The sequence below is a fragment of the Thalassophryne amazonica genome, chromosome 17, assembly GCF_902500255.1.
Source record: "Thalassophryne amazonica chromosome 17, fThaAma1.1, whole genome shotgun sequence".
NCBI lineage: Eukaryota > Metazoa > Chordata > Actinopteri > Batrachoidiformes > Batrachoididae > Thalassophryne > Thalassophryne amazonica.
In genome coordinates, this window is record NC_047119.1 from 18129910 (window position 1) to 18146014 (window position 16105).

The following is a 16105-nucleotide window of genomic DNA, read 5'->3' on the forward strand; positions in this document are numbered from 1 at the left end:
GTATATACGGAACTGTTGAGGAATATTTTTAGATCTGGTTTGCAGGCAGCAAGTTTTTATATTTATTTGTTGAATTTACACTGTGATTTGCGTGTGATTATTCTAGTCAGAGTAAAATACCAAAAATACAGATTATCTCTTGTTAAATATATTTTAGATGATAGGTATACCAATATAATTGTTAAAATTAAGAATTGTTTACTGGTTAATGATGGATTGAAAAATTCTGTGCGGCAGCTTTTATTAAGTTTTAATCCTTATGATCATACTGTTCTTAATATGTTATTGTTCCCGTGTTAGTCAATGTCTTATTTTTCTCTTGTCTATGTATTTTGTATCTATGTGAATATGTTGTGATTTTATAATGTACGAGGTCTCTTAGATAATAAACCGACCCTTTTATATTTTTTTTTTAACTATATGGATTTGAATGACATGCGATTACACCAATCATGCTTGAACCCTCGTGCGCATGCGTGAGTTTTTTCACGCGTGTCGGTGACGTCATTTCCCTGTGGGCAGGCCTTGAGTGAGATGTGGTCCCGCCCTCTCGGCTGAATTCCTTTGTTTCACACGCTGTTCGAGACGGCGCGCGTTGCTTTATCAAAAATTTTTCTGGACCTGTGAGGAATATCCGAGTGGACACTATTCGAGAAATTAAGCTGGTTTTCTGTGAAAAGTTTAACGGCTGATGAGAGATTATGGGGTGTTTCTGTCGCTGTAAGGACTTCCCAAGGAGCGGGACGTCGCGCAGCGCTTCCAGGCGCTGTCGTCGGCCTGTTTCGAGCTGAAAACATCCTAATTTAAGGCTTAATTCACCCAGGACATCGTGAGAGAACAGAGAAGATTCAGAAGAGGCCGGCATGAGGAATTTATGCGGACATTCCACTGTTTAAGGACATTTTTTTAATGAAAGACGTACGCGCAAATTCGCCGAGTCGTTTCCGTGACGACTCGGCAAATCTGTGTGCGCCGCGACAGGAAAAACACCTCTGTGTTGAAAACCATTTGTAGAATTCAGGCGGCTTTTAATGGCTTTCAACAAGTGAGTAACTGAGTAATTGTTTAACAGCTTGGGCATGTTCCAACTGGCCCGTTAAGATTTCCAACGGAGGTGTTTTTCCTGCTGCGACCCCCCGCGGTCGGGTCCAGCCCGACATGCAACTCTGCCCGCACGTTCTTTCATTACAAAATGACCGTTAACAATGGAATGTCCGAATAAACTCCTCATGCCGACTTCTTCTGAAAGTTCTCTGTTCTCTGACGACTTACTGCGTCAACAGAGCCTGAAATGTGGAAGTTTTCAACTTGAAACGGCGAGACGCTGCCGCCTCAAAGCGCAGATCGCCGTCAGGCGCCGTGGACCGTCCTTAAAGCGACACTACCAGACCAAAATCTCTCATCAGCCGTTAAAATTTTTTACAGAAAACCAGCTGAATTTATTGAATGGTGTCCACTCAGTTGTGCCTTACAGTTTTGAAAAATTTTTTATCAAACAAAGCAACAGTCTCTGAGCCATTCCTAAACAATGAAAAAAATCGACGAGCGGGTGGACGACTCCTCACTCAAAGACTGCCCACAGGCGAATGACGTAACCGACAGGCGTGAAAAAACTCTCGCATGCCCACGAGGGTTCAAGCATGTCTGATGTAATCACACGTGATTCAAATCCATATGGTTTTTGAAAAAAATAATAAGGTCGGATACTTTTCTAATAGACCTCATACATTATTTTCAATTCTCTCCTACTGGAGGCTCAATTAAAGTTGTGCAGGTTTGCACACTAACTTAGTGCTCATGTGTTGAAACAGACACGACCACATTCTTTGCAGAGCGCCGACCGGCGGCTAAGTTGTGTTTATCTGTTTAATTGAAAGATAATTGCAAACGGATGAAACATTAAAACCTTATTTATTTACTGTCTTGCTGTTCTGATGGACTTCACATGTTCACATGAAAGAAACGTACAGTTACACATGAACAAATATCACTAATCTGCACAAACACAGCACGTATGCATGCACGTCAGTGCACAGTAACACACTGATGATGCATGTGTGTTCTCACCTGAGTGCACAAAATAATTACCATGCACTTCTGCATGCACGTATTCATAGACACACAGTGCTCTTACTTGGCAGTTCCAGTTTGACACACGTGTTGTCCCCTGTACCCACAGGACACTTGTAGACGTCCCCTGTCCGTTTAGCTGGTTGTCCCGACAGCGGTGAGCCAATCAAAACCCTGAAGAAATAAATAACAGTTCAGACTGATTTGTCATAAAACTTGAAAACTACCACTGAAAGAAGAGATTGATCAAAGTACTGCAAAATCTCGCAGCCTAAAAATGATCACAATGACCTTGACCTTTAACCTTGATCTGTGATTCTCCAGTTTTATATTTAACCGGAATGTGAATTCCGAGAGTGCAACCTGCATGTTGGTTTAACCTGCATGTGATTGACTGATACCCTCACACACGAGGAGCAATAGAGAAGTTTTGAATCTGTCCCAGAAAAATTAGGGCCGTTGTCAGAAACCAACATTTCTCAAGAATGTGTCAAGTTTTGACTCACTGAGTGCAGTGTTGAGAACTGTTGGTTTCTCAGAATGCAAGAGATGGAGAACCACACCCTATATTTTCAGAGTCAGGCTTAAAACTTCCCAGTTACTCCACATATGTTTCTGAGAGGTCTTGACATTTGATCAGTTCTGTCCACAGTTAAGCAAATTTATTCTTGACCAGCTCCACCCTATTTCAGGTGAACAGGCTTAACCTTGTGTTTGACCTTACAAGGTCACCTATGTTACAGTTCATGTGACAAAAAGAAAGGTGACTTCATATCTGTGTTTAATAGTAACTACAGGTGCATTCCTTGAAATATTCACTCTGAATGGGTTTAACCTTTCAAGGTCACCCCAGGTCAAAGTCATGTGACAAGAGAAAGGTGACATATGACTTTATGTCAATATTTAATTGTAATCATAAGTGTCTCTTTAACAATTTCCTTGAAACAGCCCTTATAAACGAATTTAACCTTTCAAGGTCACCCCAGGTCAAAGTCATGTGACAAGAGAAAGGTGACATATGACTTTATGTCAATATTTAATTGTAATCATAAGTGTCTCTTTAACAATTTCCTTGAAACAGCCCTTATAAACAAATTTAACCTTTCAAGGTCACCCCAGGTCAAAGGTCATGTGACAAGAGAAAGGTGACATATGACTTTATGTCAATATTTAATTGTAATCATAAGTGTCTCTTTAACAATTTCCTTGAAACAGCCCTTCTAAACGAATTTAACCTTTCAAGGTCACCCCAGGTCACAGGTCATGTGACAAGAGAAAGGTGACATATGACTTTATATCAATATTTAATTGTAACCCCAAGTGTCTCTTTAACAAGTTCCTTGAAACAGCCCTTCTAAATGAATTTAACCTTTCAAGGTCACCCTAGGTCAAAGGTCATGTGACAAGAGAAAGGTGACATATTACTTTATATCAATATTTAATTGTAATCATAAGTGTCTCTTTAACAATTTCCTTGAAACAGCCCTTCTAAATGAATTTAACCTTTCAAGGTCACCCCGGGTCAAAGGTCATGTGACAAGAGAAAATTGGCATGTGACTTCAAATTAGTGTTTAATAATAAGTATAATTAGACCTGTAACCATTTCCACGAAATAGCCATTCTAAATAGGTTTGACCTATTAAAAATGTGTTGCCTATAGAAATGTTGTGGTATATAACTTCATATTAGTGTTTAATAGTAACTATAAGTATAACTTTAACTTGTTCCTTGAAGTAGCATCTGTAAATCAGTTTGAGGTTACAAGATCATCCAAGGTCAAAGGTCATGTTACCATTATAAGGATGGTATATGATTTCATATTATTGTTTTTAATAGTAACTAGAAGTACATCTCTGACCAGTTTGTCAAAATAAACATTCTAAATGAATTTGACCTTTCAAGGTCATCCTAGATCACAGGTCATGTTACCATTATAAAGGTGGTATATGATTTCATATTACTGTTTAATCATAACCACAGGTTTATCTGTAGCTCATTCTTTGTACGTCTAAGTATCATGGGCCAAAATTTGGACTTTGACTTGTTACTTTGTACTTTAACTAAATTTTCTTAAACTCAAATCACGTTGTTATTGGTTCATCCACAGTCATTTCACACAGTTAGGAATGAAATGTTTGTTATTTTGCTCACGGACAGTTGGACAGACGGACACAAGACCTTTACACGTATAACCGATGTACCCGGCTGTACAAATCCCACAATTACTGTCTATTTTTTGTGATAAGTCATGTGAAATACTGGAATATAACACATATAATGACAACTGTTAAAGAAAGTACACGTGCACAAGCACACACACGCACACGCACGCGGCTATTCACTGTGCCCCTGCCCAACATCCCTCAGTGAGCTTCCTCCAAATTTTCCAGTTGCTATAACAAGCACAATTCAAACATTACTGGAGAAATTAAGGGTTGGAAGGTTGTAAATGGTGGCTTTATCCCATTTTCTCTGGACCATAAAAAGTTTGGTGTGCATTAATCATTCTTATTGTAGCAACAGTCAACATTATAACTGAAGCTTTGCAATGGCAAGAAATAACTGATGTTACTCATACTACATTTTTGTCAATCATATTCATTTACTGTAGAATTATACAGTAACATCAGCACTCACATGACACGTCTCGGCTGAGAGGTTTCATTTTAGACTGGACTATGTGTTTAATATGTACACTGGGTGCTGTTTCAGACTCTGTCCATGTATTTTGTGTCTATATGTACATACCATGGAACATGACAAGTATCTTCATCAGTGTGAATTTCATAACTTTGTCAGTAAACTGATGTTAAAACAAGCCAGTCATCTGCTTTTCTCTAAACACTTGGGCTTATTAACACTCCTCAAGTGTAATGAGTCCTGATGAACTGGAGCAACAGGGACAACAACACCACTTCCTCTGACAAAACTGCCGTTATTGATTTAAAGCTACAGTGTGTTGGACCTAGTGCCATCTAGTGATGAAGATACAGACTGCATTATGCCGTCAACAGTCATAATTTTGTTTTCCATCTTTTGGTGATGAGTATTCATGCTCCCTTGTCTTCTCTTGTGATAAGTAATATGTACACTGTGTAAAAAAGTCTAAAAGTAAAAAAAAAAAAAAAGTATATCTCTTTTTACCTGCAGTAGTACAGATAAGAAGACATTTACCCTATTCATGCTTAGAAGAATCTTGTGAAATCTTTTACACTCCTCAACTGGACAGTTCTATTTCAATACTTGAACGTCTCATTCTTCAATGATTTGCGACACACTCCCATTTAAATCTATCTCAGTGCACATGTCGCACAAACCAGCATAAAAGTATAACTTTACCTATAAATGGCACATGGTAAATGTAAGTATCTCGCTATTTAGCTTGTTTAAAAATGTAAAAGAATTGTTGTAGTCATTGTTTAACATTAGCTAATCAAATGTCTACAGATGAATGGGAATGCTAGCTAGTTTCTATGTTGGGCTTTAAGTTAAAATTTAGCTATCTAATGTTAGCTAGCAAGCTAACATTTGCTTTAACTAATGCTAGCAAAATGGCAACAGGTTGTTTTTAAAACATTTTTTCCTTAGTCTTTTGTGTATTTGATATTAGTTTTTATAAAGGCTTACTCAGAAATTCAGGAGTTTACCCTTTGTGGGTAATTGAAAAATAACAACAATAACAACAACAACAACAACAAAATCAGACCAGTACAGGACCTACAGTCTGTATTGTTGAATGAGATGTGGGATGTTGATTTATTTTTCTCTGGACTAGTATTTTCAAAGTAAGAAAGCACCCCTGCGACCTTTAATTGCATCTATACTAAAATACGAAATGGGGCGAAATGGAGCCTAATAATCACAAAATGGGGGAAAAAGTAATGAAAGGGAGCAGACTGACCCAAACTGACTCCAAAGATGATTAAATATGATTCAATTAATTACTTTTATTTAATTATTTTTAAGCGAAATGGAGCAAAATGGGGAATGATAATAACGAACCAGGGGTAAAACGTAACGAAACAGAGCAGGTTGACCCAAACTGGCTCCAAATATGATTAAATATGATTCAATTAAATACTTTTATTTAATTATTTTTAAGTGAAACGGAGTGAAATGGGGAGTGATAATAACGAAACGTGGGTAAAACGGAACGAAATGGAGCTGACTGACTCCAAATATGACTAAATATGATTCAATCAATCAATCAATTTTTTTTATATAGCGCCAAATCACAACAAACAGTTGCCCCAAGGCGCTTTATATTGTAAGGCAAGGCCATACAATAATTATGTAAAACCCCAACGGTCAAAACGACCCCCTGTGAGCAAGCACTTGGCTACAGTGGGAAGGAAAAACTCCCTTTTAACAGGAAGAAACCTCCAGCAGAACCAGGCTCAGGGAGGGGCAGTCTTCTGCTGGGACTGGTTGGGGCTGAGGGAGAGAACCAGGAAAAAGACATGCTGTGGAGGGGAGCAGAGATCGATCACTAATGATTAAATGCAGAGTGGTGCATACAGAGCAAAAAGAGAAAGAAACAGTGCATCATGGGAACCCCCCAGCAGTCTACGTCTATAGCAGCATAACTAAGGGATGGTTCAGGGTCACCTGATCCAGCCCTAACTATAAGCTTTAGCAAAAAGGAAAGTTTTAAGCCTAATCTTAAAAGTAGAGAGGGTGTCTGTCTCCCTGATCTGAATTGGGAGCTGGTTCCACAGGAGAGGAGCCTGAAAGCTGAAGGCTCTGCCTCCCATTCTACTCTTACAAACCCTAGGAACTACAAGTAAGCCTGCAGTCTGAGAGGGAAGCGCTCTATTGGGGTGATATGGTACTACGAGGTCCCTAAGATAAGATGGGACCTGATTATTCAAAACCTTATAAGTAAGAAGAAGAATTTTAAATTCTATTCTAGAATTAACAGGAAGCCAATGAAGAGAGGCCAATATAGGTGAGATATGCTCTCTCCTTCTAGTCCCCGTCAGTACTCTAGCTGCAGCATTTTGAATTAACTGAAGGCTTTTTAGGGAACTTTTAGGACAACCTGATAATAATGAATTACAATAGTCCAGCCTAGAGGAAATAAATGCATGAATTAGTTTTTCAGCATCACTCTGAGACAAGACCTTTCTGATTTTAGAGATATTGCGTAAATGCAAAAAAGCAGTCCTACATATTTGTTTAATATGCGCTTTGAATGACATATCCTGATCAAAAATGACTCCAAGATTTCTCACAGTATTACTAGAGGTCAGGGTAATGCCATCCAGAGTAAGGATCTGGTTAGACACCATGTTTCTAAGATTTGTGGGGCCAAGTACAATAACTTCAGTTTTATCTGAGTTTAAAAGCAGGAAATTAGAGGTCATCCATGTCTTTATGTCTGTAAGACAATCCTGCAGTTTAGCTAATTGGTGTGTGTCCTCTGGCTTCATGGATAGATAAAGCTGGGTATCATCTGCGTAACAATGAAAATTTAAGCAATACCGTCTAATAATACTGCCTAAGGGAAGCATATATAAAGTGAATAAAATTGGTCCTAGCACAGAACCTTGTGGAACTCCATAATTAACTTTAGTCTGTGAAGAAGATTCCCCATTTACATGAACAAATTGTAATCTATTAGACAAATATGATTCAAACCACCGCAGCGCAGTGCCTTTAATACCTATGGCATGCTCTAATCTCTGTAATAAAATTTTATGGTCAACAGTATCAAAAGCAGCACTGAGGTCTAACAGAACAAGCACAGAGATGAGTCCACTGTCCGAGGCCATAAGAAGATCATTTGTAACCTTCACTAATGCTGTTTCTGTACTATGATGAATTCTAAAACCTGACTGAAACTCTTCAAATAGACCATTCCTCTGCAGATGATCAGTTAGCTGTTTTACAACTACCCTTTCAAGAATTTTTGAGAGAAAAGGAAGGTTGGAGATTGGCCTATAATTAGCTAAGATAGCTGGGTCAAGTGATGGCTTTTTAAGTAATGGTTTAATTACTGCCACCTTAAAAGCCTGTGGTACATAGCCAACTAACAAAGATAGATTGATCATATTTAAGATCGAAGCATTAAATAATGGTAGGGCTTCCTTGAGCAGCCTGGTAGGAATGGGGTCTAATAAACATGTTGATGGTTTGGATGAAGTAACTAATGAAAATAACTCAGACAGAACAATCGGAGAGAAAGAGTCTAACCAAATACCGGCATCACTGAAAGCAGCCAAAGATAACGATACGTCTTTGGGATGGTTATGAGTAATTTTTTCTCTAATAGTTAAAATTTTGTTAGCAAAGAAAGTCATGAAGTCATTACTAGTTAAAGTTAATGGAATACTCAGCTCAATAGAGCTCTGACTCTTTGTCAGCCTGGCTACAGTGCTGAAAAGAAACCTGGGGTTGTTCTTATTTTCTTCAATTAGTGATGAGTAGAAAGATGTCCTAGCTTTACGGAGGGCTTTTTTATAGAGCAACAGACTCTTTTTCCAGGCCAAGTGAAGATCTTCTAAATTAGTGAGACGCCATTTCCTCTCCAACTTACGGGTTATCTGCTTTAAGCTACGAGTTTGTGAGTTATACCACGGAGTCAGACACTTCTGATTTAAAGCTCTCTTTTTCAGAGGAGCTACAGCATCCAAAGTTGTCTTCAATGAGGATGTAAAACTATTGACGAGATACTCTATCTCCCTTACAGAGTTTAGGTAGCTACTCTGCACTGTGTTGTTATATGGCATTAGAGAACATAAAGAAGGAATCATATCCTTAAACCTAGTTACAGCGCTTTCTGAAAGACTTCTAGTGTAATGAAACTTATTCCCTACTGCTGGGTAGTCCATCAGAGTAAATGTAAATGTTATTAAGAAATGATCAGACAGAAGGGAGTTTTCAGGGAATACTGTTAAGTCTTCTATTTCCATACCATAAGTCAGAACAAGATCTAAGATATGATTAAAGTGGTGGGTGGACTCATTTACTTTTTGAGCAAAGCCAATTGAGTCTAATAATAGATTAAATGCAGTGTTGAGGCTGTCATTCTCAGCATCTGTGTGGATGTTAAAATCGCCCACTATAATTATCTTATCTGAGCTAAGCACTAAGTCAGACAAAAGGTCTGAAAATTCACAGAGAAACTCACAGTAACGACCAGGTGGACGATAGATAATAACAAATAAAACTGGTTTTTGGGACTTCCAATTTGGATGGACAAGACTAAGAGACAAGCTTTCAAATGAATTAAAGCTCTGTCTGGGTTTTTGATTAATTAATAAGCTGGAATGGAAGATTGCTGCTAATCCTCCTCCTCGGCCCGTGCTACGAGCATTCTGACAGTTAGTGTGACTCGGGGGTGTTGACTCATTTAAACTAACATATTCATCCTGCTGTAACCAGGTTTCTGTTAGGCAGAATAAATCAATATGTTGATCAATTATTATATCATTTACCAACAGGGACTTAGAAGAGAGAGACCTAATGTTTAATAGACCACATTTAACTGTTTTAGTCTGTGGTGCAGTTGAAGGTGCTATATTATTTTTTCTTTTTGAATTTTTATGCTTAAATAGATTTTTGCTGGTTATTGGTAGTCTGGGAGCAGGCACCGTCTCTACGGGGATGGGGTAATGAGGGGATGGCAGGGGGAGAGAAGCTGCAGAGAGGTGTGTAAGACTACAACTCTGCTTCCTGGTCCCAACCCTGGATAGTCACGGTTTGGAGGATTTAAGAAAATTGGCCAGATTTCTAGAAATGAGAGCTGCTCCATCCAAAGTGGGATGGATGCCGTCTCTCCTAACAAGACCAGGTTTTCACCAGAAGCTTTGCCAATTATCTATGAAGCCCACCTCATTTTTTGGACACCACTCAGACAGCCAGCAATTCAAGGAGAACATGCGGCTAAACATGTCACTCCCGGTCTGATTGGGGAGGGGCCCAGAGAAAACTACAGAGTCCGACATTGTTTTTGCAAAGTTACACACCGATTTAATGTTAATTTTAGTGACCTCCGATTGGCGTAACCGGGTGTCATTACTGCCGACGTGAATTACAATCTTACCAAATTTACGCTTAGCCTTAGCCAGCAGTTTCAAATTTCCTTCAATGTCGCCTGCTCTGGCCCCCGGAAGACAATTGACTATGGTTGCTGGTGTCGCTAACTCAATTAATTCAATTAATTACTTTTATTTAATTATTTTTTAAGCGAAATGGAGCAAAATGGGGAATGATAATAACGAACCGGGGTAAAACATAACAAAATGGAGCAGACTGACCCAGACTGACTTCAAATATGATTCAATTAAATATTTTTATTTAATTATTTTTAAGCGAAACGGAGCAAAATGGGGACTGATAATAACAACACGGGGGGAAAACGTAACGAAACAGAGCAGGTTGACCCAAACTGGCTCCAAATATGATTAAATATGATTCAATTAAATACTTTTATTTAATTATTTTTAAGCGAAACGGCGTGAAATGGGGAGTGATAATAATGAAACGTGGGTAAAACGGAACGAAATGGAGCTGACTGACTCCAAATATGATTAAATATGTGTTGTGTGGGCCGCCAGAAGAGGAGGTACTGCTGGCCCACCACCAGAGGGCGCACTGTCTGGAGTGCGGGCTCCAGGCACCAGAGGGCGCAGCCGCCTCACAGGAGCAGCCAGGGTGACAGCTGTCACGCATCACCTGCAACAGCTGTTACCAATCATCTGATCGGCAGGAGTATATCAGCAGGATGACGTCTCCACCTCTTTGCCGAGATATCGTTTCTACCGAGAAGGTAATAATCTCAGCTGACTGCTTGACAGTAACTTTTGTGATTTTTGTGAGTGATTGCAGAACTTTCCAACGAGAGGTGGAGGCAGCTTACCTGCCGTTCGGATTCCTGGGTGCGAACGCGCCCTCCTTTAATTGTTCTTTATTCCTCACCAGCAGTACCAGGTCCGACACGCGGAGGCAGTGGCCACCTGGGAATTCGGGACTTGGCGGCTCCAGTATTCCCGGGGTCTGGTGGCGGAGGAAACCGTGTGGTTCCGGTTCTACTTTGGAGAGGCGTCTCCTATCTTCGAGCCTGCCCACACGACACCTGTGTGAATTTGACTTTGTCCATTATTGTAATCTGTTGTACTTGTTGTGCATATTCACAACAGTAAAGTGTGTTATTTGACCTATTCCATTGTCCGTTCATTTGCACCCCCTGTTGTGGGTCCGTGTACTTACACTTTCACAACAGGATATCTCGGCCAACGTCATGGACCCCATGGGGCGTCAACCGGCTGTTGAACGGCCAATGGAAGAACAGGGCGCACTGGCGTCCGCAGGAGGAATGATCGGTGAGTTGCAAAGGATCCTCACCGCTTTCACGGCTCGGTTGGATTTAATGACCGAGCAGAATGTCCTCCTTAACCGCAGGGTGGAGGCTCTCGCCGCGCAGGTGGAAGCGCGCCCTCAGGGCGCTGCTGCGGCTCTCCCTCCTGTCGACCCTGTGCGTAACAGTGACGTTCCACAGGTCGTTCAACGACCCCTCCCACCTTCCCCTGAAGCATACATAAGCCCTCCAGAGCCGTACGGGGGTTGTGTGGAGACATGCGCGGACTTTCTTATGCAGTGTTCGCTCGTCTTCGCACAACGTCCCGTCATGTACGCGACTGATGCTAGTAAGATAGCTTATGTAATTAATCTGCTTCGCGGCAAGGCACGCGCTTGGGCTACAGCGCTTTGGGAGCAAAATTCACGGCTCCTTCTGACATATGATGGGTTTGTGAGGGAGTTCAGAACAGTGTTCGATCATCCAAATAGAGGAGAGACCGCTTCAGCCGTGCTGTTGTCAATGAGACGGGGCGCCGGAGCGCAGCTGTTTATGCAGTCGACTTCCGCATCGCGGCTGCGAGGTCCGGCTGGAATAACACTGCCCTCCGTGCCGCCTTCATAAACGGACTGTCGTTGGTCCTGAAGGAGCTCCTGGTGGCCAAGGACGAACCGCGGGATTTAGACGGGCTTATTGATCTCGTTATACGATTAGACAATCGGTTAGAGGAACGTCGTCGGGAGCGAGGCGAAGGACGTGACAGGATACGCGCCGCCCCTCTCCCTTCCGGGTTCGAAAAGGGGCCGCCCTCCCCACGCTCCACAGCCGCAGCGCTTTGTGGGGCAACAGCTCCCCCTGTTGACGTTGTTAGGGAAACGCACAGGGCCAAAATGGGGAGGCTGATCCGTGGAGAGCGTTTTCTCTGCAGCTCAACAGAGCACACACAGAGAGACTGCCCCAAACGGCCAAAACATCAACACTCGCCCTTAGAGACTGGGCTAAGGGGGGGTCAAGACATTCAAGTGAGACACACACAAAGTCACAATCCTGAGCGGGGATTTAACCCTTCAAGCCCGAGCACTGGTGGACACGGGGTCAGAAGGGAATCTGCTAGACAGCAGATGGGCAAAGGAGGTAGGGCTCCCTCTGGTGGTGCTTCCTACGCCATTGCAGGTGCGGGCACTAGATGGCACCCTCCTCCCTTTACTCACACACAAGACACCACCAGTAACTCTGGTGGTGTCTGGAAACCACCGGGAGGAGATTGAGTTTTTTGTAACTCCTTCTACCTCCCGCGTGATTTTGGGCATCCCATGGATGTTAAAGCACAATCCCCGGATCGATTGGCCGTCTGGCGTGGTGGTTCAGTGGAGCGAAACCTGCCATCGGGTGTGTTTAGGATCCTCGGTTCCTCCCGGTTCCCAGGCTAAGGAGGAGGTCAAAGTCCCTCCCAATTTGACGGCAGTGCCGGTTGAGTACCACGATCTTGCTGACGTCTTCAGCAAGGATCTGGCACTCACCCTTCCCCCGCACCGTCCGTACGATTGTACCATTGATTTGGTTCCAGGCGCTGAGTTCCCGTCCAGCAGGCTGTACAACCTCTCACGACCTGAGCGCGAATCAATGGAGACCTACATCCGGGACTCATTAGCTGCCGGGCTGATCCGGAACTCCACCTCCCCGATGGGGGCAGGTTTCTTTTTTGTGGGCAAGAAAGATGGCGGACTTCGTCCATGTATTGATTACAGGGGGCTGAATGAGATTACGGTTCGCAACCGATACCCGTTGCCATTATTAGATTCCGTGTTCACCCCCCTGCATGGAGCCAAAATCTTTACTAAGCTGGATCTTAGAAATGCGTATCACCTGGTTCGGATCCGGAAGGGAGACGAATGGAAGACGGCATTTAACACCCCGTTAGGTCACTTTGAGTACCTGGTCATGCCGTTCGGCCTCACAAACGCCCCCGCGACGTTCTAAGCATTGGTTAATGATGTCTTGCGGGATTTCCTGCACCGATTCGTCTTCGTATATCTAGACGATATCCCCATCTTTTCTCCGGATCCTGAGACTCATGTCCGGCATGTACGTCAGGTCCTGCAGCGGTTGTTGGAGAACCGGCTGTTTGTGAAGGGCGAGAAGTGCGAGTTTCACCGCACGTCTTTGTCCTTCCTGGGGTTCATCATCTCCCCCAACTCCGTCGCTCCTGATCCAGCCAAGGTTGCGGCGGTGAGAGACTGGCCCCAACCCACTAGCCGTAGGAAGCTGCAACAGTTCCTCGGCTCTGCAAATTTTTACAGGAGGTTCATTAAGGGGTATAGTCAGGTAGTTAGCCCCATGACAGCCCTGACCTCACCAAAAGTCCCCTTCACCTGGTCGGATCGTTGCGATGCCGCGTTCAAGGAGCTGAAACAGCGCTTCTCTTCTGCACCCGTTCTGGTGCAGCCCGATCCTAGTCGCCAGTTAGTGGTTGAAGTGGACACCTCGGACTCAGGGATAGGAGCTGTGCTTTCCCAGAGCGGGAGGACCGATAAGGTCCTTCACCCGTGTGCCTATTTTTCCCGCAGGTTGACCCCGGCCGAACGGAACTATGACGTCGGCAATCGAGAACTCCTTGCGGTGAAAGAGGCTCTTGAAGAGTGGAGACATCTGTTGGAGGGAACGTCCGTGCCATTCACGGTTTTCACTGACCACCGGAACCTGGAGTATATCAGGACCGCCAAGCGGCTGAACCCCAGGCAAGCCCGCTGGTCACTGTTCTTCGGCCGTTTTGACTTCCGGATCACCTACCGTCCCGGGACCAAAACCAGAAATCGGATGCCTTGTCCCGGGTACATGAAGATGAAGTCAAAACGGAGTTGTCGGATCCACCGGAACCCATCATCCCGGAGTCCACTATCGTGGCCACCCTCACCTGGGACGTAGAGAGAACCGTCCGGGAGGCCCTGGCACGAAGCCCGGACCCCGGGACTGGGCCGAAGAACAAACTCTACATCCCACCAGAAGTTAGGGCTGCAGTCCTGGACGTCTGTCACGGCTCTAAGCTCTCCTGTCATCCAGGGGTGCGAAGAACCGTGGCAGTTGTCCGGCAGCGCTTCTGGTGGGCGTCCCTAGAGGCCGACGTCCGAGATTATATCCAGGCCTGCACCACCTGCGCCAGGGGCAACGCTGACCATCGCAGGGCTTCGGGACTGCTCCAGCTGCTGCCCGTGCCCCATCGCCCCTGGTCCCACATCGGCCTGGATTTTGTCACGGGCCTCCCGCCGTCCCAGGGCAACACCACCATCCTCACGATAGTGGACCGATTCTCCAAGGTGGCCCACTTCGTGGCCCTCCCGAAGCTCCCGACGGCCCAGGAGACAGCGGACCTCCTGGTCCACCACGTCGTCCGGCTGCATGGGATACCATCGGACATCGTTTCGGATCGTGGTCCCCAGTTCTCCTCGCAAGTCTGGAGGAGCTTCTGCCGGGAACTGGGGGCCACGGTGAGTCTCTCATCCGGGTATCATCCCCAGACCAACGGGCAAGCAGAACGGGCCAATCAGGAGGTGGAGCAGGCCCTGCGTTGCGTGACAGCCGCGCACCCGGTGGCCTGGAGTACCCATCTGACCTGGATCGAGTACGCCCATAACAGCCAGGTGTCGGCAGCCACCGGCCTCTCCCCTTTCGAGGTGTGTCTGGGGTACCAACCTCCTTTGTTTCCGGTGGTTGAGGGAGAGGTCGGTGTGCCCTCGGTCCAGGCCCACCTATGGAAGTGCCGTCGGGTGTGGCGTGCCGCCCGTTGTGCCTTGCTGAAGGCCCGGATGAGGACGAAGGCCCATGCAGACCGTCGGCGGACCCCGGCCCCTACGTACCGGCCAGGGCAGGCAGTGTGGTTGTCTACAAAGGACATACCCCTTCAAGTGGACTCCCCCAAACTGCAGGACCGGTACATCGGTCCGTTCAAGATCAAGGTACTCAGTCCAGCCGCAGTGAGGCTTCAGCTTCCGGCTTCACTGCGGATCCATCCCGTTTTCCACGTGTCCCGGATTAAGCCCCATCACACCTCACCCCTCTGTACTCCCGGTCCGGCACCACCTCCTGCCCGGATCATCGATGGCGAGCCGGCTTGGACTGTGCGCCGGCTCTTGGATGTCCGTAGGATGGGCCGGGGCTTCCAGTATTTGGTGGACTGGGAGGGGTACGGACCTGAAGAACGCTCCTGGGTGAAGAGGAGCTTCATCCTGGACCCGGCCCTCCTGGCCAATTTCTACCGCCGCCACCCGGACAAACCTGGTCGGGCGCCAGGAGGCGCCCGTTGAGGGGGGGGGGGGTCCTGTTGTGTGGGCCGCCAGAAGAGGAGGTACTGCTGGCCCACCACCAGAGGGCGCCCTGTCTGGAGTGCGGGCTCCAGGCACCAGAGGGCGCAGCCGCCTCACAGGAGCAGCCAGGGTGACAGCTGTCAGGCATCACCTGCAACAGCTGTTACCAATCATCTGATCGGCAGGAGTATATCAGCAGGACGACGTCTCCACCTCTTTGCCGAGATATCGTTTCTACCGAGAAGGTAATAATCTCAGCTGACTGCTTGACAGTAACTTTTGTGATTTTTGTGAGTGATTGCAGAACTTTCCAACGAGAGGTGGAGGCAGCTTACCTGCCGTTCGGATTCCTGGGTGCGAACACGCCCTCCTTTAATTGTTCTTTATTCCTCGCCAGCAGTACCAGGTCCGACACGCGGAGGCAGTGGCCAC

General features: G+C 45.1%; 1 protein-coding gene across 1 annotated transcript in view; it reads right to left on the reverse strand.

Annotated features, from left to right (window-relative positions):
* The window catches only part of itga1 (integrin, alpha 1), a 133332-nt gene that overhangs the window by 75241 nt on the left and 41986 nt on the right, over nt 1-16105 (reverse strand). Inside the window, exon 3 of the mRNA XM_034192048.1 lies at nt 2135-2244. Coding sequence (XP_034047939.1) covers nt 2135-2244 — 110 coding nt within the window. The remainder of the gene's footprint in view (nt 1-2134; nt 2245-16105) is intronic.